The sequence below is a fragment of the Macaca thibetana genome, chromosome X (genome assembly GCF_024542745.1).
Source record: "Macaca thibetana thibetana isolate TM-01 chromosome X, ASM2454274v1, whole genome shotgun sequence".
NCBI lineage: Eukaryota > Metazoa > Chordata > Mammalia > Primates > Cercopithecidae > Macaca > Macaca thibetana.
Genome location: NC_065598.1, coordinates 73840013 through 73864624, shown reverse-complemented (window position 1 = coordinate 73864624; position 24612 = coordinate 73840013). Strand labels below are relative to the sequence as shown.

Sequence of the window (24612 nt, the reverse complement as noted above, 5' to 3'; positions counted from 1 at the left end):
TCTACTGCATTTTCACTACATAATGCTGGTCTCAAAACTCCCTGTACCTGCCCAACCTTTTAATGAGAAAAAAAATGAACACGATTACTTTCAGGACAGCTAACATTGTTTTTTTTTTTTTTTTTTTTTTCCCCCGAGACGGAGTCCCGCTCTTGTTGCCCAGGCTGGAGTGCAGTGGCAGTCTTGGCTCACTGCAACCTCCGCCTCCCGGGTTCAAGCGATTCTCTTGCCTCAGCCTCCCAGATAGCTGGGATTGACAGGCGCCCGCCACCACGCCGGGCTAATTTTTGTATTTTTAGTAGAAATAGGGCTTCACCATGTTGGTCAGGCTGGTCTCGAACTCCTGACCTCAGGTGATCCGCCCGCCTCGGCCTCCCAAAGTTCTGGGATTACAAGCATGAGCCACCGCGCTTGGCCAGCTAACATTGTTAATCCACAAATAACTTCAAAGCTGCATCGATACCATTTAGGTTGTTTCCCTGCAATTAAAACATGTGAAGAGCTAGATTTACAGTTTCCGTCTATTGCAGTAATAGGAATTGGAGAAGATATTCTTCTATACAGGGTTAGGAGTAAACATATCCCCAAAGCTAAAATGTAGGACATCACTTAAGGAACGAGGTGTCTACCAAGAGTGTCCTTCCCTGAAATCATAGGTTACTGAAGAATTAAAAAGCAGAGCTAGACTATCACTCCGATAACACAAAGAGAGCAGGAAACCGAAACAGAAAGACTGGGTGATAAAGCCAATGCTAACGACATCATCCCAATAACTTGGGACAAGATGGGAGACAGCATTCAGGATTAGAAGGCCGAGATGTTGGTAGAGGGAAAGGATACGAGGCTGCGAGGATAAATTGATATAAGGTTGTTGTAAATGATTTGTCATAATTTTTGCTCACCTTGGAGACGATTTAGTGCGTTTTTGACCAAGGGAAACATCGTGAAGGTGAAGCTAGAACTGCGACAATGGAGCTGCTGCTTTGGTGCAAATTCGCTTCAGGTACCCTTGAACAGAGCTGAAAAACAAAATGGCTTTCAGCCGGGATTCTTAATGGCATTTGGTGCAATCTCGCGAGATCTGTAAAACCTATAGTAATTGCAAGCCTTTTTACCGCGAAGAAAAAAATGGCCTTTTGGGAAATGTAGTTTCCGGCTTTATAAAATGACGTACGGTGGGTGGTGGTTAATGAAGAATGAAAGAACTCCTCTAAGCTAGGTTTAGAGCTCTATAGAGGGCAGCAGAGACACTGATCTTCGGCGGAATCATTTAAGAAACTAGGTTCAAAATGGTGTTAAAGTTCCACAAGCTTCGGTTTGGTATCTCCACACTAGCTCTTTCTTCTTTCTGTTCCTCCAAAACTTCCTTTACTTCTGCCATATTTTTTTTTGGTCTGCTATTACTACTATACTAATTGGCTTAGCTTTTAGTTTTCAAATAACTTCAAGTTTAGAGAAAAGTTGCAAGAATAGTAAAAACTATTGTAATATGTAGATAAATATGTGATAAAACAAATTTAGAAAGCTATTGGCCGGGCGCGGTGGCTCACGCCTGTAATCCCAGCACTTTGAGAGGCCAAGGTGGGCGGATCACGAGGTCAGGAGTTCAAGACCAGCCTGGCCACGATGGTGAAACCCCCGTCTCTACTAAAAATACAAAAATTAGCCAAGCGTGGTGGCGCGCGCCTGTCGTCCCAGCTACTCAGGAGGCTGAGGCAGAATAATCGCTTGAACCCAGGAGGCGGAGGTTGCAGTGAGCCGAGATTGTGCCACTGGACTCCAGCCTGGGCGACAGAGCGAGACTCCGTCTCAAAAAAAAAAAAAAAGAAAAGAAAAGAAAGCTGTTAGGCCGGGCGCGGTGGCTCACGCCTGTAATCCCAGCACTTTGGGAGGCCGAGGTGGGTGGATCACGAGGTCAGGAGTCGAGACCATCCTGGCCAACATGGTGAAACCCCGTCTCTACTAAAAATACAAACAATTAGCTGGGCGTGGTGGCGTGTGCTTGTAATCCCAGCTACTCTGTAGGCTGAGGCGGCAGAATCGCTTGAACCAGGAAGTCGGAGGTTGCAGTGAGCTGAGATCGCATCACTGCACTCCAGTCTGGCAACAGAGCAAGATTCCGTCTCAAAAAAAAAAAAAAAGAAAGAAAAGAAAAAGAAAGAAAGACACAAAAGAAAAGACTACATGGCAAAACCCCTTCTCTACTAATACACAAAAAACATTAGCTGGGCGTGGTGGCACACGCTAGTAATCCCAGCTACTCGGGAGGCTGAGGCATGAGACTTGCTTGAACCAGGGAGGCGGAGGTTAGGGTGAGCCAAGATCGCACCGCTGCACTCTAGCCTGAGACCTGTCTCAAAACAAAAAGCAAAATACATACAGTTCAGTGGCATTAATGGCATTCACATTGTTGTGCAACTATCACCATTATCCATCTCTCTAAGACTTTTTCATCTTGTAAAACTAAATGATTTGATAATACATTTTGACTATTGAAAATATTAACATTATTCCAAAAGTCAAAACTAAACAGACTAGTGTACTTAGAGAAGTGTCATTCCCTCCCAACTGTTGCATTTCATTTCCACCAATTCCTATGGGTAACCAATTTCATTACTTTCTGGTTTATCTTTCATGTGTTTCCTTTTGCAAAAATAGGCAAATACCTGTATGTTTTATTTCTCTATTTTATACAAATGTAGCATAAAAATCCACTATCGTTTTACGTAAGTCTTCCTCATTCCTTTTTTACAGCTGCAAAATCTGTGGTGTATATGTGCTATAGTATATTCAATCAATCTCCTATGTTGGAACATTTAGGTAGTTTCAAGAATATTTCAGTTTCAATAGTGCTGAAATGAGTAACTTTGTGCACACATATTTTCATATTGCTGGATGTATCTCTCCAAGGTAGGTTACTAGAAGTGGGATTGCTGGATTAAAGGATAAATATATGTGTAGTTATGTTAGATATCGCCAAATTATAGATGTAACATTTTGCCTTCCCGCCAGCAATGTATTAATATAAAGGGTGCCTGTCTCCCCACAGCCTTGCTAATAGCATGTAGTGTCAAGCTTTTGGATTTTTGTCAATATGATTTTTGTCAATATGATCCCTTTTAAACTTTAAAATTTTTATTTTTAAAACATACACACAGTAAAATTCACTTTTTAGTGTACAGTTCTATGCGTTTTGACAAATGCATACAATTATGTCACCACCACCACAATTAAGGACAGAATAGTTCTAGCATCATAAAAACACCCTTGTTTGACCTCTTTGTAATCAACCCCTTTCCCTAAACCTAGCCCCTGGCAGTCACTAATCTGTTCTATGTACCAATGAGTTTGCCTTTTCCAGAATGTGATATGTCATATAAATTGAATCACACAGTTTGTCTCAGTGTACTTTTATTTTACATTTTCTTTTTGTGTGTGTGTGTGTATATATACAGAGTTTCACTCTTGTTGCCCAGGCTGGAGTGTGATAACACGATTTCAGCTCACTGCAACCGCCGCCTCCGGGGTTCAAGCGAGTCTTCTGCCTCAGCCTCTTATGTAGCTGGGATTACAGGCCTGCGCCACCATGGCCGGCTAATTTTTATATTTTTAGTAGAGACAGGGGTTTTGCCATGTTGGTCAGGCTGGTCTCGAACTCCCGACCTCAGGTGATCCACCCACCTCGGCCTCCCAAAATGCTGGGATTACAGGCATGAGCCACCGCACCCGGCCTGCGTTTTCTTAATATAAGCTTCCATAAATAATTTAATTTTTTTCACATCTCTACTTCACATCTCTTCACTTAAGAACCAGCTATTTTTCTTTCCATCCCATCTCCTTGTCTCTCCAACATACTGAAATTAATTTCCTGTTTTTTTTTTCCAGTAGCGCCTAAAATAATAGTCATATAATATTTTCCACACCATCAAAATGAATCCAAATTGCAGGCAGATTGATTTTATCTTGTTGGTGTTTTTCTTCTTTACAACCTTACTTTTGCACCCATCCCCCAAACAAAATAATGAATAAAAGGAAGGAATTTGCTGTCTGTACCCTGCAATTAAAGTCCTTGTTGGTGCTTTAAATAGTGAAGTCAAGGAGTTTAACTGATTTAAAAAAAAATAAAAATAAAAATGCAGCCGGCCGGCGCGGTAGCTCACGCCTGTAATCCCAGAACTTTGGGAGGCCGAGGCGGGCAGATCACCTGAGGTCAGGAGTTCGAGACCAGCCTGCCCCAACATGGCGAAACCCCGTCTCTACTAAAATACGAAAAATTAGCCGGGCGTGATGGTGGGCGCCTGTAATCCCAGCTACTCGGGAGGCTGAGGCAGGAGAATCGCTTGAACCCGGGAGGAGGAGGTTGCAGTGAGCCGAGATCGCGCCACTGCACTCCAGCCTTGGCTACAAGAGCGAAACTCCATCTCAAAAAAAGCCATAAATAAAAACTTTTAAAAATAATCTTGGACGTCCTCTTTTTTCAGCGCCCCGGCACAGTTTCTAGAACACAATAGGTATTCAACAAGCTCTTGTTCATATTTACATTTTTAAATTTCCCTCAGTGATATTAGGTATATTTTTGCTTTCCTACTTTTATTTTTTCACTTTGAAGTACTTTGGAGGCAGGATCACGGACTAGATAGCTCTTATCCCTCGCTTGGCTAGGTCCCATTTTTCTAAAATATTACATGAAGGAAGCGAATTCCAAGGACTTCTAAATGAGCCTTTGGGTGAACTATTCCGTTCTAGCAACTTCAAGCCATTTTGGACTCAGTAACGCCGCAATAGTTCACAACTGCGCATGCGTGCTTGGAAAGCGGCAGCGCGCTAGATGTATACGTATCGAGGAAGGGGCGGGTCATTATCTTTAGCGGACCAATGAAAAACCTCCAGATTATCCTTTTTCTATTGGCCTGCCGGGGCCAGTTAGAAATCAACCGTCTGTTAGCTGGCGTGTAGCGCCAGGGCACTGTGACGTAATGTGAGGGGTCGCCTGGCAGGGCTGAGCTGGACCAATGAGGAAAGGCAAGGGGTCGATTTGCCTGTTCTCACGCCCCACCCTCAGACCTAGCCGGAGCAAAGTTTCGCTTATAGAAGGGAGAGGAGCGAACATGGCAGCGCGTTGGTGGGTTTGGTGTGTCTCTCTGACCATGGCGGTGGCGCTGCTCATCGTTTACGACGTTCCCTCGGCCTCTGCCCAAAGAAAGAAGGAGGTGAGGACGCGGTTTCCAGCGACATGGACTTTTCCCAATGACTGGGGCTTGAGAGGGTCTGTTCGCCTCATCCCAACCCCCTTTCCCTGCCGCTTCTATGCCTGATGGCTTCAATTCCGCGGTTTTCGGAGTTGTGGAATTCGTGAGAGAAGGAACTGTAACTCTTCGTCTTCTGGGGATGTAGAGTTTGAGAGTGGGGTAGGGTAGGTGACAGCCCGACTTCTATAGGCTTGTGAATCTGCATAGCTATGAGTTTTGACACTTTTGAGTGTGGGCCCCGTCAGGTGTTGGGGGTGGGGAGTTCGACTTAGATCCCGGGAGTAGAATATCTGAGACTCTCTACTGTTGGCAGATGTAACTCCCTGAATGATGTATAAGAGTTCTCTATTTTGTAGCATTTTCATTTCAGGAGTGTGAGAGTTAGACCGAAGAGTGAAATTATGCTAGATTTATTATTTTGTCCAAATAATTGTTTCAAGACAATTTACCAGATTGAAAGCTCCTAACCATTTTCAATCATTCCACAAATGTAAGCATGCTAGGCAATGTTCTAGGCGCTTGGTATACATAAATGAACAAAACTAAGATCTTGTGGAATTTATAGGCTTTGGGAAATGGAGGAGATACAGTATTCTCACCATTAAGCAATTCAAGTAGAGGAATTTTAACAGTGTGTTTTCAAACGTTCGTAATTTGGAGTCATATACTCTTAGAACTTTAAGACTACTAGCAATTATTTATACCCTCTAATTTTATAGATGAGAAAAATAGAGTCTTAAATTTAGAAAATGAACAAGGACTCAAACCCTACTTCAGTCATTCTAACGCTATTTCCTGTACATTCTGTGCTTCCTCTGTTACAGAAGAACTGTACACATACTTTAAAAATACCAGTTAAGCACTTCAGATACTTGTTCTACTTGAACTGAATTAAGAAAGAAAGCTATCTTCTCTATGTTTCTAAGTATTCGAACTATTACATAAGAAGAAAAACTAAGCTAGGAAATTAAACTTAATGAGTTGCTTATTAGATTGGCAAAGAGTACAATAAAAATATACAATTGTCAAAAATATCATGAAGTGAGCAGGCTCAGACACTGAAACTAGAAATTGATGTCCTTCTTTGGGAGGATCCTAAGCTATTATGTGGAAAACAAGATGCAGAGCAATACATAATTTTATGTCTTACAAATTTTTTATGCTGAAAACAACAGCATCCCCTATATATAAATATATGTGTATGTATAGAGAAATCTCTGTAAGGATACATGACAGTACCTTAACAGTGGCTATCTCTGGGCAGTTGGGACTGTCTATGAGCGGAACGTTTTCACTTTTTACTTTACATGCTGGTATTGCTGGTATTACCTGATTTTCCACAATGACCACAATTTTTTTTTCTTTTTCTTTTCTTTCTTTTTTTTTTTTTTTTTTTTTTTTTTTTTGAGACAGGGTCTTGCTCTGTTACCCAGGCCGAAGTTCAGTGGCGGGATCATGGCTCACTGCAGCCTCGACTTCCTGGGCTCTAATGATCCTCTCACCTCCACCTCCCGAATATCTGGGACTACCAGCATGTGCCACAATATCCCCGGCTACTTTTTTATCTTTTCGTAGAGACGGAGTCTCTCTGTGTTGCCAGGCTAGTCTCGAACTCCTGGGCTCAAGTGTTGCTTCCGCCTTGGTCTCCCAAAGTGTTGGGATTACAGGTGTGAGCCACTGTGCCTAGTGCATTTGCTCTTTTTAATTAAAAAGTGAAGGCTTGGCCGGGCGCGGTGGCTCATGCTGTAATCCCAGCACTTTGGGAGGCCAAGACGGGCAGATCATGAGGTCAGGAGATCGAGACCATCCTGGCTAACACGGTGAAACCCCGTCTCTACTAAAAATACAAAAAAAAAAACCACACACTAGCGGGGCCTAGTGGCGGGCGCCTGTAGTCCCAGCTACTCGGGAGGCTCAGGCAGGAGAATGGCGTGAACCCGGGAGGCGAAGCTTGCAGTGAGCCAAGACCGCGCCACCGCACTCCAGCCTGGGCGACTGAGCAAGACTCCGTCTCAAAAAAAAAAAAAAAAAAGTGAAGGCTTTTTAAAACTTAACATTTCTACCAGTGAAATTAAATTTATTCATTGACTCACTGAATTGGAAGCAGAATGGCCTAGCTGAAAATAGGTTGGTTTTTTTTTTTTTTTTTTTTAAGGAATCAGCACTGAATTGTATACTTTAAAATGGTCAATATGGTGAATTTTATGTTATGTGAATTTGATGTTAAGGCAATAGATGACATGCCTTCCTTGATCCTTCTGTATTCTCTTGGAAGTACATTCACCCTTTTCATGCATGTACAGGACTTATGCGAGAATATCTTCCTTTTCTCTTACCCCACCCTTTCATTCACCGGAAGATTCCTGCTCTTCAAGTCTTAGCTCAAACAGTATCTTCTTTCTTCCTCGGCTAAAGTTTTCTTGGTGCCTCCAGGTGAACTGAGATGAATTCAGCACATCATATAGTTATTGTAGGTATGTATGTATGTATTTTGAGACAGGACCTCTTACACAGGCTGCATGCTGTGCAGTGGCACTATCATGACTCATTGCAGCCTCTACTTCCTAGGGCCAAGTGATCCTCCCACCTTGGCCTCCCAAAGTGCTAAGATTACAGGAGTGAACCTCCGTGCCTGACCTGTATTGTCCTTGTTTATATGCCAGTCTTTGCCCTAACACTGTAAGCATCTTGAATGCTGAAACTTCTTAATTAATTTTTCTTTACCTCACATCCAGCATTGTCAAAATGTCCTCAACAAACATCGAATTAACTGTGTACTTACATAAAATCAGGAATCTGTTCTTTCTTTTTATAAATAAATAAATATATATATATATATTTTTTTTTTTCAGACAGGGTCTCACTCTGTTGCCAAGGCTGGAGTGTAGTGGAATGATCGTAGCTCAGTACAGCCTTATGACCTCACTGGGCTCAGGTGATCCTCCCACCTAAGCCTTCCCAGCTGGGACTACAGGCATGTGCCACCATACCTAGTTATTTTTTGTATTTTTTGTAGAGATGGGGTTTTGCCATGTTGTCCAGGCTGGTCTTGAACTCCTGGGCTCAAGTGATCCACCCACCTTGGCCTCCCAAAGTGCTGGGATTACAGGCATGAGCCACTGTGTTCAGCCAGGAATCCGTTCTCTCAGTTGTAGGTTTTCTTAGATTTCACAACATAAAATTGGATTTTCTCATCAGTAAGCATGTAATTTATATAGGCTGCTAAAGATGATTTAGTTTTTCCTCCTTCCCTCTCTGAGAATGGTTTAGGCTGTTTTTAAAAAGATTACTATGGTACTCCTTAGACACAGTTTCAAAATATGGGTGTTCTGTTGCAGAACATTTTTTTTGTCCATTTTTGAAAACACTATTTTAAAAAAATTCCAGGTCTATCTACTATAGTAAACTTGACTTTAAATAATAGGATATTGTCTGATCTTAAAATCTATTTTTTTGCCGGGTGCAGTGGCTCATGCCTGTAATCCCAGTACTTTGGGAGGCCGAGGCAGGTGGATCACTTGAGGTCAGGAGTTCAAGACCAGGCCGGCCAACTTGGGGAAACTCCCTCTCTACTAAAAATACAAAAAAAAAATAGCCGGCCATGGTGGCACATGCCTGTGGTCCCCGCTACTCAGGAGGCTGAGGCATGAGAATTGCTTGAATGAGAGAGTGAGACTCTGTCTCAAAAAAAAAAAAAAAGTGTGTGTGTGTGTGTGTATATATATGTTATTTTTGAAAGATACCTCCCCTAAATGAATATGATTAAAAATCACTCAAGTTCCTCATAGTTGTCTGTTGTTAAATGGAATGCTAGCCTGCTTATTATTCATACCTTTTAACAATGCTTTCATTGGAACATGGCCTTATTCTCCTTTTCACATTTTTAAAAATGTTTTGTAGAGACGGGATCTCACTATGTTGACCAGGCTGGTTTCAAACTCCTGGCCTCCAGCAGTCCTCCTGCTTTGGCCTCCTAAAGTGACAGAATTACAGACATGAGCCGCTGAGCCCAGCCATTTATTCTCTGATATTTGTCTAATGCATTCTACATGCCAGGCACCATAGTTTATACTCATTATCTATAATCCACACATTAACATTGCAGAGTAAGCAACCCCCTTTGGAAGATGATGGGACTTGAAAGATGAGGGGACTGGCCAGGCATGGTGGCTCATGCCTATAATCCCAGAACTTTGGGAAGCTGAGGTGGCAGGATCCCTTGAGGCCAAGAGTTTGAGACCAGCCTGAACAATATAGCCAGGCTCGTCTCTGTCCACCCCATGTAGGTAGGTAGATAGATAGATAGATAGATAGATAGGTAGATAGATAGATAAGGGAGCTGACAGTAAGTAAGAGGGAGGTTGGGGGCTTGCTCAGAGAAGCACAACTCTAAGAAATTGAGCTGAGATCCCACACTGGTCTGTCTAGTTCCAAAGCCTATGTTTTCTGCTAGGCAACAAAGGCTTGTTTTTGCAGCGACTGGTTTTATTTTATGGTGAATCCTTTCCCCTTTTTGTGGAAGGGAAGTTGTTCGTCCTCGCATCTGGTGTTATCTTAGGCAGCATGATAAAAATGAAAAAGCATGGTCTTTGATAAAATTATTCATATTTCTTCTGGGAATCTATAATAATAAATAAATAATATGAAACGTGGAAAGTGATGAACACGCAATGCATACTGAAGCATAATAAAACTGGTCATCATAATGCTAGGATGGCAGATGGGTCTCCCTCCCCAATTTTCCAAAAAAGTCTGTAGTTTTAAAAAGGATATGCTTTAATCCACCCCCAATGATGTTTAACAAGTTACTCTGAGTCTCATTTTCCTCATCAGAAGAATGGAAAAAATGCTGATTTCTTTGGCTATTGTGAAAATTAAATGAGATGAGGGCTGTAAGGTACCTAATGCAGTACCTGGCATATAGAAGACGTTAGGTAATGTTAGAAAGACGTTAAGTAAATGTTAGAAAATAAAGTGAGATTTCTCTGGGTGGTAAATGTTTTCCAGTTGATCTTTTTGGGATGTTTAACAAGGCAGGCTATCATTGGAAAAACTTTGCTGTGAGAACTGACACTTGAAGGTATCACATGTGCAAAAAACCCCGCAGTTCTCTAGAAAATATCTGATTACAGAGAAATAGGCTTAGTAGCAATTGCAGAACAAATAAATGGAGATACCACCAAAAAATAAAAAACTAAGGAAAGGGGACAACCATAGATTTTAACCCTATCCAGGAAGTAGGTGAACTGATAATGGAGCAGATGGCATTTAAGGATTAAAAATGCTCGCTTCTCTGTTCACTGTCTTCTTCAGTAATTATCTGCCAGTTATATTTCCAGATCTGTTCCAGATCTCTTAATTTAAGGAGGGAGCTGGAAATGTATACCTTAACTAAGAATTTGTTTCGTTCTACTTCATACTAACACCTGAGGACTGGTAGATGATTAAGAAAGCTGAAAATGGCCGGGCGCGGTGGCTCAAGCCTGTAATCCCAGCACTTTGGGAGGCCGAGACGGGCGGATCACGAGGTCACAAGATCAAGACCATCCTAGCTAACATGGTGAAACCCCGTCTCTACTAAAAAAATACAAAAAACTAGCCGGGCGAGGTGGCGGGCGCCTGTAGTCCCAGCTACTCCGGAGGCTGAGGCAGGAGAATGGCGTGAACCCGGGAGGCGGAGCTTGCAGTGAGCTGAGATCCGGCCACTGCACTCCAGCCTGGGTGCCAGAGCGAGACTCCGTCTCAAAAAAAAAAAAAAAAAAAAAAAAAAAAAAGAAAGCTGAAAATATGAAGAATTTTTATGAATAAACCCTGATGGTTAGAACAAAGACACGAATAAGTTTTGGGAGTACTATTCAGCCATAAAAAAGAATGAGAGCCTATCATTTGTAACAACATGGATGGAACTGGAGGTCATTATACTAAGTGAAATAAGCTGAGCACGGAAAGACAAACATTGCATGTTGTCACTTATTTGTGGGAGCTAAAAATGAAAACACTGGAACTCATGGAGATAGAGTGTAGAATGATAGCTACCAGAAGCTGGGGGTGGTGGGGGGAGGGGGGATTCTTTATGAGTACAAAAAAAAAAAAAAGGAATGAATAAGACCTACTGTTTGATAGCACAATGGAGTGACTATAGTCAATGATAATTTAATTGTAGATTTAAAAAATTAAGAGTATAATTGGATTGTTTGTAACACAAAGGATAAATGCTTGAGGAGATGGATATCTCGTTTTACATGATGTGATGAGTACATATTGCATGCCTGTATCAAAACATCTCATGTACCTCATAAATATATATATATATATATCATTCATAGAGATATACATGTGACAAAGTTGTGGTCAGTATTAGATGAATTCAAATATGCTTATACATATATATATTAGAGGTCATTGTGAATAAGGATTATAATTCCTCTATTATATATATATATATATTAGAGACAGGGTATTGCTCTGTTGTCCCCCCTAGAGTTCAGTGACATGTGATCGGAGCTCACTGCAGCCTCGAACTCCTGGGCTTAAGTGATCCTCCTGTCTCAGCCTCCTGAGTATCTGGGACTACAGGCACATGCCACCACACCCGACCAATTTTATAATATTTTGTACTAACTAGGTCTCGCTATGTTGACCAGGCTGGTCTTGAACTCCACGGCTCAAGCAGTCCTCACTCCCTAGCCTCCCAAAGTGCTGGGATTACAGGCTTGAGCCACCTTGCCTGGCCATAAATTTTTTATGTAGACCTGCTTGAAAAAGTTTATTCAAGAATTTTTGTGTAAGAAAACTCCACATATTTATAACTAATTCAAAGTACATATATTTCTTTTGTTGGCATGATTATATATCTATATGGTTGAATAGAGATAGGAGGATGTGGGCTGGGCGTGGTGGCTCAAACCTGTAATCCCAGCACTTTGGGAGGCGGAGGTGGGTGGATCACGAGGTCAGGAGATCGAGACCATCCTGGCTAACATGGTGAAACCCCGTCTCTACTAAAAATACAAAAAACTAGCCGGATGTGGTGGCAGGCGCCTGTAGTCCCAGCTACTCGGGAGGCTGAGGCAGGAGAATGGCGTGAACCCGGGAGGCGGAGCTTGCAGTGAGCCGAGATCACACCACTGCACTCCAGCCTGGGCGACACAGCGAGACTCCGTCTCAAAAAAAAAAAAAAAAAAAGAGAGAGATAGGAGGATGTAAAACTATGTAAATACCTGTTACTGCTTCACACTTGTTTTTCTCAGCCCCATACGGATTATGTAGTCACCCTGAATAAAATAGCTAAATCATATTTGTATTTGCTGGTAACTGTCAAGTTTAATTCGAAAATATGGCAAAATTAATGATTGCTTCTAAATATAGATTGTATATTTTAAAATGTGAACCGATATTGTCTGTGCTGTGATAATCATTAAAACAGTATCAAATAATAGCAATTCATTTTGTTGGAAAAACTGAAAAAATTTGATCTATGCAGTCTTAATTTAAATCAAATATTCCCGATCTTCCTGGTTCACTCTCTCCCACAGCCTTTACCAAATACTTGTTTCATTGTTCCACAGTCTTGTTAATTATTTGTTATAACCAGTCTTTCTTTCTTTCTTTCTTTTTTTTTTTTTTTTTTTTTTTGAGAAAGAGTCTCACTTTGTCGCCCAGGCTGGAGTACAGTGGTGCCATCTTTGCTCACTGCAACCTCCCCCTCCTGGGTTCAAGCGGTTCTAGTGCCTCAGCCTCCCAGTAGCTGGGACTATAAACGTGTGCCACCCTAACTTTTATATTTTTAGTAGAGACAAGGTTTTGCCATGTTAGCCAGGCTGGTCTCAAATTCCTGACGTCAAGTGATCAACCCACTTCAGTGCTGGGATTACAGGCGTGAGCCACTGCACCTAACCTGTTATAACCAATCTTTCAAGAGTGTATATATTTTTCTGTGGGTTTAGAGTGTGTTCGGTTTTCCATGTGTGGCATATTCATTTTGTGGCCCTTACCAGAATTTTTTCGTATCTGCTACAAAACTAATTTTTTTTTTTTTTTTTTTTTTTGAGACTGAGTGTCACTCTGTCACCCAGACTGGAGTGCAGTAGTGCGATCTCGGCTCACTGCAACCTCCACCTCCCGGATTCAAGCAATTCTCCTGCCTCAGCCTCCCGAGTAGCTGGGATTATAGGCACCCACCATCACGCCCAGCTTATTTTTTGTGTTTTTAGTAGAGACGGGGTTTCACCATGTTGACCAGGCTGGTGTTGAACTCCTGACTTCGTGATCCGCCCTCCTTGGCCTCCGAAAGTGCTGAGATTACAGGCGTGAGCCACCGCGCCCAGCCTACAAAACTATTTTTTATACAGCCTTTTTCCATCATTCATAGAGATATACTTGTGACATAAAGTTGTGGTCAGTATTAGATGAATTCAGATATGCTTAAAGGCAAATCAGGCTGGGCATGGTGGCTCACACCTATAATCCCAGCGCTTTGGGAGGCCGAGGCGAGTGGATCATTTGAGGCCAGGAGTTCAAGACCAGCCTGGCCAACATGTTCAAACCCCGTCCCTACTAAAAATACAAAAATTAGCCGGGAGTGGTAGTGCGTTCCTGTAATCCCAGCTACTTTGGAGGCTGAGGCACGAGAATCACTTGAACCTGGGAGTCAGAGGTTGCAGTGAGCCCAGATCATGCCGCCACACTTCACCCTGGGCATGACAGAGTGAGACTCTGTCTCAGAAAAAACAAAAAAACAAAAAAAAAAAAACAGGCAAATCATGCATTTTTAGAATCCATGTTACTTTCTAAAGTGAAAAAAAGTTTTGTTTCTATGTAAGTGTTTAATGTGTACAATTATCATTTCTTTCTTACATGTTAATGTAAGCAAGTCAGTCAATTCCTAGTTAAATTTCATTAATTAGAAATTTAGTACACACTGAGTGCCTACTGTATGGTAAAGAGTTGTGGGTCTCTGTTCTATTGTAGCTAATAGTCTAGAAAAGGAATCAAATGTCAAAGTGTCTTAAAATGGTAAGTGCTAGAATATAGGTAATGGGAAATATAACTGGTCAAATGCTTCTGAATGATGAACCACTCCATGATTTCCCAGCTTTTTCTAGACACATCTCTATAAAGATGAGCAAAATCATAAATTAGCATTAACTCTACATTGAGATTCTTGTTTTCTTTGTTAGCTCTTCCTGCCTTCTTACTACTCAAGGCAAGGATTAAACATTGAGGGTGGGGCTGGGCACAGTGATTCACACCTGTAATCCCAGCACTTTGAGAGGCCAAGGCGGACGGATCACAAAGTCAAGAGTTCGAGACCAGCCTGGCCAACTTGGTGAAACCCTGTCTCTACTAAGAATTCAAAAATCAGCCAGGCGTGGCAGTGTGTGCCTGTAATCCCAGCTACTTGGAAGGCTGAGGCAGGCGAATTGCTTGAACTCAGGAGGGCTAGGTTGCAGTGAGGTGAGACGGTGCCGCTGCACTCCACTCTGGGCAACAGAGCAAGACTCTGTCTCGAGAAAAAAAAAAAAAAAAGAAAAAGAAAACATTGAGGGTGAAGATGAGGGGAATGATAAATATGATGGCATTTAATTTCAAACTTAAATCCTGTTAACTAACCATGCTTTTCTTCCATGGCCTCATGATGATTAGCTAAAAAGGAACAAACAAATTAGCTCTTTTTTGTGTGTAGACATAAATTTTCATTACTATAGGACAAATGCCAAATAATGTGGTTGATGGGTTGTATGGTAAATGTATCTTTAGTTGCCTGATTTTTTTTTTTTTTTTTTTTTTTTTGAGATGGAGTTTCACTCTTGTTGCCCAGGCTGGAGTGCAGTGGTGTGATCTCGGCTCACTGCAACCTCCACTTTCCCAGGTTCAAGAGATTCTCCTGCCTCAGCCTCCTGAGTAGCTGGGATTACAGGCGCCCGCCACCACACCCAGCTAATTTTTTGTATTTTTAGTAGAGACAGGATTTTATCATGTTGGCCAGGCTGGTCTCGAACTCCTGACCTCAGATGATCCACCCGCCTTGGCCTCCTAAAGTGCTGGGATTACAAGCATAAGCCACTGCACCTGGCTTTTTTTTTTTTTTTTTTTTTTTTTTTTTTTTTTTTTTGAGACAGAGTCTCACTCTGTCACCCAGGCTGGAGTGCAGTGGCGCAATCTCAGCTCACTGCAACCTCTACCTCCTGGGTTCTCTGCCTCAGCCTCCCAAGTACCTGAGATTACAGGTGCGCACCACCATTCCTGGCTAAATTTTTTTTTTTTTTTGTGACGGGATTTTGCTCTTGTCGCCCAGATTGGAATGCAATGACGTGATCTCGGCTCACTGCAACCTCCGTCTCCCAGATTCAAGTGATTGTCATGCCTCAGCCTCCTGAGTACCTGGGATTACAGGCATATGCCACCATGCCCAGCTAATTTTTTTTTTTTTTTTGATACAGAGTCTCACTCTGTCGCCCAGGCTAGAGTGCAGTGGCATGATCTCAGCTCACTGCAAGCTCCGCCTCCCGGGTTCATGCCATTCTCCTGCCTCAGCCTCCCAAGTAGCCGGGACTACAGGCGCCCACCACACCACGCCCAGCTAATTTTTTGTATTTTTAGTAGGACGGGGTTTCACTGTGTTAGCCAGGATGGTCTCGATCTCCTGACCTTGTGATCCTCCCGCCTCAGCCTCCGAAAGTGCTGGGATTACAGGCGTGAGCCACCGCACCCGACCTGTATTTTTTTTTTTAGTAGAGATGTGGTTTCAACATGCTAGCCAGGCTGGTCTTGAACTCCTGACCTCAAGCGATCCACCGGCCTCGGCCTCCCAAAGTGCTGGGATTACCGGTGTGAGCCACTGCACCCAGCCAGTTGCTTGATTTTTTAAGACTACCAAACTGTTTTCCAAAGTGGCTGTACCACAGTACATTCCCACCAGTGATGTATGAGAGATCCGGTTTCTCCATATCCTCAGCATCATTTGATATTGTCAGTATATTTTGTTTTATTTTATTTTGAGACAGAGTCTTACTCTGTTGCCCAGGCTGGAGCGCAGTGGTGCAATCTTGGCTCACCACAACCTCCGCCTCCCAGGTTCAAGCGATTCTCCTGTCTCAGCCTCCCGAGTAGCTGGGATTACAGGCGCCTGCCACCGTGCCCGGCTAATTTTTATATTTTTATTAGAGACGGGATTTCACCTGTTGGCCAGGCTGTTCTCGAACTCCTGACCTCTAGTGATCCACCCATCTCAGGCTCCCAAAGTGCTGAGATTATAGGTGTGAACCACTTTGCCCGGCGCAGAGAGTAAAATTTTTTAATTTTTTTTTTTTTTTTTTTTTTTTTTTGAGACAGAGTCTCGCTGTGTCACCCAAGCTGGAGTGCAGTGGTGTAATCTTGGCTCACTTTGCAACCTCTGCCTCCCGGTCTCAAGCGATTCTCATGCCTCAGTCTCCTGAGCAGCTGGGATTTTGGCATTTTAGGCATGTGCTACCATGCTCAGCTAATTTTTGTATTTTTAGTAGAGACTGGGTTTCGCCATGTTGGCCAGGCTGGTCTCGAACTCCTAGCCTCAAGTGATCCGCCCACCTCAGCCTCCCAAAGTGCTGGGATTACAGGCATGAGCCACCACACCCGGCTGAATTTTGATGAGGTCCAGTATATAATTTTTTCTCTTTTTTTGGATCCTGCTTTTGTTGTCAGGCCTAAGAACCCTTTGCGCACCCCTAGCTTCTGAATATTTTCTCCTATTTATTTTCGTAAAAGTTTTATAGTTTTACAGTTAAGTATATGATCTATTTTGTGTTAGTTTCTTTTTTTTTTTTTTTCTTTTTTTTGAGATGAAGTTTTGCTCTTGTTGCCCAGGCTGGAGTGCAATGGCATGATCTCAGCTCACTGCAACCTCTGCCTCCCAGGTTCGAGCAATTCTCCTGCCTCAGCCTCCCAAGTAGCTGGGATTACAGGCATGTGCCACCACGCCTGGCTAGGGTAATTTTGTATTTTTAGTAGAGATGGGGTTTCTCCATGTTGGTCAGGCTGGTCTCGAACTCCCAACCTCAGGTTATCCACCCGCCTCAGCTTCCCAAAGTGCTGGGATTGCAGGCGTGAGTCACTATGCCCAGCCGAGTTAGTTTTTATATAAGGTGTGAAGTTCATATTTTTGGCTATGGATGATCAATTGCTTCTGCACCATTTGTTGAAAAGGCTATTCTTCCTGCACTGAGTTGTTTTTGCACCTTTGTGCAAAATCATTTGGCTACACTTGTATGGTTTTATTTCTGGGTTGTTTATTTGTTCTGTTGTTCTGTGATCCTATCCCTTCATCTGTATCACACTGTCCTGATTATTGTGGCTACATAGTAAACCTTAAAATTCAATAGTGATTCCTCCCACGTTACTCTTCGTTTTCAAGATTTTCACTGTATTTTTTTTTGAGAGAAGTAAAATTGTATATAAAACTGGTCATTGGTTTAACTCAACATTCTTTGGAATTTTTGGCCAATGAAAGGTTTTGTTATTTTTGTCTTATGTTATTAGTAAATAATAATTCTGGCTGGGTGCAGTGGCTCATGACTGTAATGCCAACACTTGGGAGGCCGAGGTGGGAGGATCATGTGAGCCCAGGAGCTCAACACTAGCCTGAGCAACATAGTGACACCCCCGTCTCTACAAAAATAAATAAATATACATAAAGGCCAGGTGTGGTGGCTCACGCCTGTAATCCCAGTACTGTCAGAGGCCGAGGCAGGCAGATTGCTTAAGTCCAGGAGTTCAAGACCTGCCTGGGCAACATGGAGAAGCCCCATCTCTACAAAAAATACAAAAATCAGCTGAGCATGGTGGAACATGTGTGTATTCCAAGCACTTGGGAGGCTGAGTTGGGAGGATCCCTTGAGGCCAGGAGGTCAAGGCTGCAGTGAGCCCTGATTGTGCCACTGCACTCCAGCCTGGATGACAGAGTGAGACAGTGTCATTCATTTGTTCATTCATTCATTCATAATTCATTACTTCAAAAGTGTAATGTCTGACTAAATATTATGAAATAATGTATTTTAAGAATAATTATCCAGCCCAACTACCAAATTTTGATTTTAGGTCTCACATTTTCTGTATACCTCAGCTTGTTAGTATTGGTTTTAAGTAAGTTGCCTAATTAAAAGAACTTAAATGCCAAGTTGAGTATATTAATAGCATGCTCACTTTGTCTTTTTTAGATGGTGTTATCTGAAAAGGTTAGTCAGCTGATGGAATGGACTAACAAAAGACCTGTAATAAGAATGAATGGAGACAAGTTCCGTCGCCTTGTGAAAGCCCCACCGAGAAATTACTCCGTTATTGTCATGTTCACTGCTCTCCAACTTCATAGACAGTGTGTCGTTTGCAAGTATGAACTTCAACTACACTTTAAAATTAAATAACTCATATAACGTTAACCATTTCTCAATCCCAGAAGAGCCAAATCAGTGCAGTAGGTAGTTAAATAATGTATATACCTTACTCAGGATGTCTATGGTAGCAATACTACTGCTCTTTTATAGTCAATTCTTGATTATCCACATTAGCGGGGGAAGCATGGATAAATAATTGTGGTAGCCATCATAAAAGTAACTTAAAGATCAGTCATCTTATAAATTAGTATCAACTTGGCCGGGCATGGGGGCTCACGCCTGTAATCCCAACACTTTGGGAGGTCGAGGCAGGTGGATCTTCTGAGGTCAGGAGTTCAAGACGGGCCCAGCCAACATGGTGAAACCCCGTCTCTACTAAAAAAAAAAAAAAATACAAAAATTAGCTAGGCATTGTGGTGCCTGCCTGCAGTCCCAGATATTTGGGAGGCCGAGGCAGGATAATCGCTTGAACCCGGGAGGCAGAGGTTGCAGTGAGCCAAGGTCGCGCCACTGCACTCCAGCCTGGGCGACACAGCGAGACTGTCTCAAAAAAAAAAAAAAAAAAAATAGTATCAACTTATGTGACTGTATGCCAGTAACATTGATGTAGTATTTTATTATTATTTATAAGTGCTTTCAACTTCATGCTCTTGTATTGTCAAAATCCCAAAAGGTAGGTAAAGCAAATATCCTACCATTTTTGGAAGAAACAGGCTCCAGAATTTTAACTGGTCTACCCAATGCCAATACTTGAGATGCTTACTAATGTAATAATGGTGGCTTCATCCAAGTTTGGAATTCAAGAAAACTGGTAATTTTCTTTTCTTTTCTTTTCTTTTTTTTTTTTTTTTTTTTGGAAACAAAGTCTTGCTCTGTCACCCAGGCTGGAGTGCAGTGGCGTGATCTTGACTCACTTCAATCTCCACCTCCCGGGTTCAAGCAGTTCTCCTGCCTCAGCCTCCCGAGTAGCTGAGACTGCAAGTGCACATCACCACGTCAAGCTAATTTTTGTATTTTTAGTAGAGACAGGGTTTCACCACATTGGCCAGGATGGACTCGATCTTTTGACCTCATGATCCACCCACTTCGGCCTCCCAAAGTGCTGGGATTACAGGCGTGAGCCACCACACCCGGTTGGTAATTTTTTTTTTTTTTTTTAAAGATGCAGCTGGGTGTGGTAGCTCAGTCTGTAATCTCAGCACTTTGGGAGGCTGAGGCAGGAGGATCACCTGGGCCCAGGCATTGGAGACCAGACTGGGCAACATAGTGAAAATTTGTATCTATAAAAATAAACAAAATTAGCTGGGTGTGGTGATGTGCCTGTAGTCCCAGCTACTCTGGAGGCTGAGGTGGGAGGATCACTTGACCCTGGGAGGTCAAAAGTGCAGAAAGCTGTAGTCATCCCACTGCACTCCAGCCTGGGTGACAGACCAAGACCCTGTCTCAAAAACAAGCCAACAGGCCGGGCGCGGTGGCTCACGCCTGTAATCCCAGCACTTTGGGAGGCCGAGGCGGGCGGATCACAAGGTCAGGAGATCGAGACCACGGTGAAACCCCGTCTCTACTAAAAATACAAAAAATTAGCCGGGCGCGGTTGTGAGCGCCTGTAGTCCCAGCTACTCGGGAGGCTGAGACAGGAGAATGGCGTGAACCCGGGAGGCGGAGCTTGCAGTGAGCAGAGATCGCGCCACTGCACTCCAGCCTGGGCTGGGCGACAGAGCGAGACTCCGTCTCAAAAAAAAAAAAAAAAAAAAAAAAAAAAAAAACAAGCCAACAAAAAAACAAAGATGCATGGGATCTCATGTGAAATCTGAAAAGGTTGAACTCCTAGAAGCAGAGTAGAATTGTGGTTTTCAGAGGCTTGGGAGAGGACAGTGGGGAAAGTGTACCAAGTTTTAGTTAGATGAGAGGAGTAAGTTCTGGTGATCTATTGCGCAGCATGGTGACCATAGTTAATGTATTGTAGATTTTGAAATTGCTAAAAACATTTTAAATATTCTCATCACCAAAAAATAATAAATAGGTAAGGTGGTGGGTATATTAATTATTTTTTTAATCCCAAAGATCCATGATTTAGGGATGTTTCTAATTTCCCAATTGTTTTATAGTGATTGTAAACCTTGGAGATGGAGACTAGTCTTGCTTAAGTTTTCATCAAACAGTGGTTTCTTGATTTTATTTTATTGTTTCTTGATGATCTTAGGAGCAAAGATTGCTATTTCTTTTTAAATAAAAGCGCCATGAACAATTCAAAATGGTGGATACTAAAAAATAAAATACCTTTTGCTTTTTAGTGTCTTTTTACTCATATTTTTAGATCAGTGTATCTGATTTGGTAATTAACTTTAAATAAAATGACAAAGCTACTGTATGAATAATTGGTTTAGTAAAAACTCGGAGGTTCTCCAGATTCTGACAGTCTGAGAGTCATGCAAAGGAATAGACAGCTTGTTTCAGAATGGTGTGTTCTGCCACCCCAAGCCTTGATAACTTTTCTTTAACGATTTTCTCCCGGGAGCTAGGGTATAGTCAAGGTATTTGGTTCCATAGTGCCTATTTTGTGGAGTATATGCTGAATATAAATTAAAAATAAATAAAAGAAGAAAAAGGAATCATAAGTAATAACTGAATAAACTTGAAATATAGAATTATTTCTAGTTCCATCAGTTCACTCAGTAGGAATCAAGAGTATACAAAAATAGCAGGGAACAAACACAAACTCCTTCATAATTCTCTTAAATGCAAATTAATGGAATTCTTACTAACCTAAGCTTTTACTGTCATCTTACTTTCTATAAGACCAAATTTAATATTAACTCAAAATTTTCTACACTCATTCAACAAATAAAAATTAAGCAACAGCAACATGAATAATACTGTATTTGTGGTGCTATTGGGATGAGAATTGTAAAATAGATACCCTACCCTTATCATCCGGGTAAGGAAATGAGTTACACATATGAAAATTTAGATGGCAATATAAGGCAATTTGTGATTAAATACCAGATCAACTGTACATATAATAAATACTGTAAAATTTCAGGAAAGAAAGTTAATAGGAGTGATTTGGATTGGCCTAATGGAGGAAATAAGATTTGTGTTAGGGCTAGACAAATGGATAAGATGTTGATACGGGCAGGATATTCTGGTTAGAAGCATGATGTACACAAGGGTACAGGGATAGGAGTAAATAAAATATTGGGATTAAAGGTTACTGTTTGATATTGATTAGTAGTAAGACTAGATAAAAACTAGATGTATTGTTTGAAGCTATGTGATAAAGAACCTTCAATAACTAGTAAAGGAGGTTAAAGAATGTATTCTGAAGGTAATAAGAAAACAACAGTGATTTCTGAGAAATGTTTCAGGAAAGTAGTAATTTAGGAATATGGATGTATGTTGCAGTGTAAGGATTGGAGGAGGGCTGGGCATGGTGACTCACACCTGTAATCCCAGCACTTTGGGAGGCTGAGGCAAGCGGATCACCTGAGGTCAGGAGTTCGAGACCAGCCTGGCCAACATGGTGAAACCCTGTCTCTACTAAAAATCCAAAAATTAGCTGGGCATGGTGGTGGATGCTGTAATCCCAGCTACTTAGGAGGCTGAGGCAGGAGAATTGCTTGAGACTGGGAGGCAGAGGTTGCAGTTAGCCAAGATGGCGCCACTGCACTCCAGCCTGGGCCACAGAGTGAGACTCCGTCTCAAAAAAAAAAGGAAGGATTGGAGAAGGAGAAACCAGAGTCAATATTTTTAAATATCCTACTATTAGATAACAAAGATCTGACCTTAGATGATAGCAATAAAAATAGACAAGAGGGTATGGAGTGAAAATTTTATCACAAATAAGAATTGACAGATCATGAGAACTAAAAGCATATAGGAGATATGGAAAAATGCAAAGATGACTTGAGGTTTCAATCATTTCTTTTTTTTTTTTTTTTAAATTTCGTTTGAGATGGGGTCTCGCTCTGCCACCCAGGCTGGAGTGCAGTGGTGTGATCTCGGCTCACTGCAGTCTCCACCTCCCAGGTTCAAGCGACGCTCCTGCCTCAGCCTCCCGAATAGGTGAGACTACAGGTGCCCACCGCCATACTCTGTTAATTTTTTTTATTTTTGGTAGAGATGGGGTTTCACCATATTGGCCAGGCTGGTCTCGAACTTCTGACCTTGTGATCCGCCCGCCTCCGCCTCCTAACATGGTGGGATTACAGGCATGAGCCACCACGCCTGGCCTAATTTTTGTATTTTTAATAGAGACAGGGTTTTGCCATGTTGACCAGGCTTGTCTTGAACTCCTGAACTCAGGTGATCCACCCACCTCAGCCTCCCAAAGTGCTGGGATTACAGGTGTGAGCTGGCCTCAATTAATTTCAATTCCTAGACTCTTCTTATCTTTCATCCTAACAATTTATCTGATTGTGTTATTTACTGAGTAGCTTTTGCACTTTAGATTTTTTAAAATGGATTAATGTTGTATTTCTGCTTTCTTTAGGGAATACACTTCTGTCTTGTCTTTGAACTGTTAGAAGTAATTTAGGGTATTGAAAGTTACTGTAGAGACAATTAGCTATATATTTCCAGTGATTGTTGAAAGAGTTTTGGGATAAGAGACAGGCACAAAGTATGAGGCGGAGTCAGGTAATTACTACTTCTCATGAAATCCCTAACTTTGGATAAGGCTTCTCTTATGCCAAAACAAGGTTTGTCTTAACCCTGTCAGCAGAGTCTGACCTACTTGTCAGTGTTTTTTATTGTTTCTCCCTTTGGAAAAACTGCTATTGCTTGCTTGGACCTGTTTTACTGGTGATAAACGAGATTGCTTTCAAAAATTGTTTTATATGTTGTCTTCACAAATCTCATTGCATCCAGGCAAGCTGATGAAGAATTTCAGATCCTGGCAAACTCCTGGCGATACTCCAGTGCATTCACCAACAGGATATTTTTTGCCATGGTGGATTTTGATGAAGGCTCTGATGTATTTCAAATGGTAAGATCTTTGGTTTATTCTGCTATGTAAAAATAGGTAAAATATAGTGAAAGTGGAATACATTTTTTTCGGTGGCTATAAGACATTAAATGGGATTGCTCTTATGTAAGATCTAGAGTAGCAAACTAAAAGCTAAACTTGAGCTAACCATAAAATGTAGTTATCAATGCTAACCTACTAGAATATGGAAATTGGGTAGTATTTAGATAACATATATTTTTATTGTAGTAAAATATATAAAACAAACTTTATCACTTTAACCATTTTAAGTATATAATGTATTAAGGAATTTTTTAAATCACAGCACGAGTCCCACCATTATGTAATATTGAAGTCTTTAGTATAGCTATCTATACTATAGATATCTTTATCCCCTTACCTCTTTTTAAAAATTTTTATTTTTATTTCAATAGTTTTGGGGCAACAGGTGGTTTTTGGTTACATGGATAAGTTCTTTAGTGGTGATTTCTGAGATTTTGGCACACCCATCCCCCGAGCAGTGTACAGTGTACCCAAATATGTAGTCTTTAATCCTTCATCCCTCTCTGACTCTTTCCCCACAAAGTTCCCAATGTCCATTATATCAATCTTATGCCTTTGCATCCTCATAGTTTAGTTCCTACTCATAAGTGAGAATATAACGATACTTGGTTTTCCATTCCTAAGTTACTTCACTTAGAATAATGACCTCCTGCTCCATCCAAGTTGCTGCAAAATACATTATTTCATTCCTTCTTATGACTGAGTAGTATTCCATGATTTATGTATACCACATTTTCTTTATCCACTCATTGGTTGATGGACACTTAGGTTGGTTCCATATCTTTGCAATTGTGAATTGTGCTGCTATAAATATGCGTGTGTATGTGTCTTTTTCATATAATGACTTTTTTTCCTTTGGGTAGATATCCAGTAGTGGGATTGCTGGGTGAAATAGTAGTTCTACTTTGAGTTCTTTAAGGAATTTCTATACTGTTTTCCATAGTGGTTGTACTAGTTTACATTCCCA

General features: G+C 41.6%; 2 protein-coding genes and 1 pseudogene across 42 annotated transcripts in view; 1 reads left to right on the top strand and 2 right to left on the bottom strand.

Moving 5' to 3' along the window:
* The window catches only part of LOC126946324 (cytochrome c oxidase subunit 7B, mitochondrial), a 1159743-nt gene that overhangs the window by 5223 nt on the left and 1129908 nt on the right, over positions 1-24612 (bottom strand). For 39 of the 40 annotated variants that reach the window (XM_050776486.1, XM_050776466.1, XM_050776467.1 and 36 more), the window contains exon 2: positions 903-1001. In XM_050776486.1, the coding sequence (XP_050632443.1) occupies positions 903-942 (40 nt within the window). In that variant the 5' untranslated portion in view covers positions 943-1001. Of the gene's footprint in view, positions 1-902; positions 1002-13794; positions 13799-24612 lie in introns of those variants that run through there. The other variant, XM_050776469.1, reaches the window with a different exon arrangement.
* LOC126946307 (S-phase kinase-associated protein 1-like) overlaps positions 1-24612 on the bottom strand; it is a 682386-nt pseudogene that overhangs the window by 629430 nt on the left and 28344 nt on the right. The window lies entirely within an intron of this gene.
* The window catches only part of MAGT1 (magnesium transporter 1), a 62717-nt gene continuing 43035 nt past the window's right edge, over positions 4931-24612 (top strand). Inside the window, exons 1-3 of the mRNA XM_050776382.1 lie at positions 4931-5210; positions 18443-18612; positions 23486-23603. Of these exons, the coding sequence (XP_050632339.1) occupies positions 5013-5210; positions 18443-18612; positions 23486-23603 (486 nt within the window). The 5' untranslated portion in view covers positions 4931-5012. The remainder of the gene's footprint in view (positions 5211-18442; positions 18613-23485; positions 23604-24612) is intronic.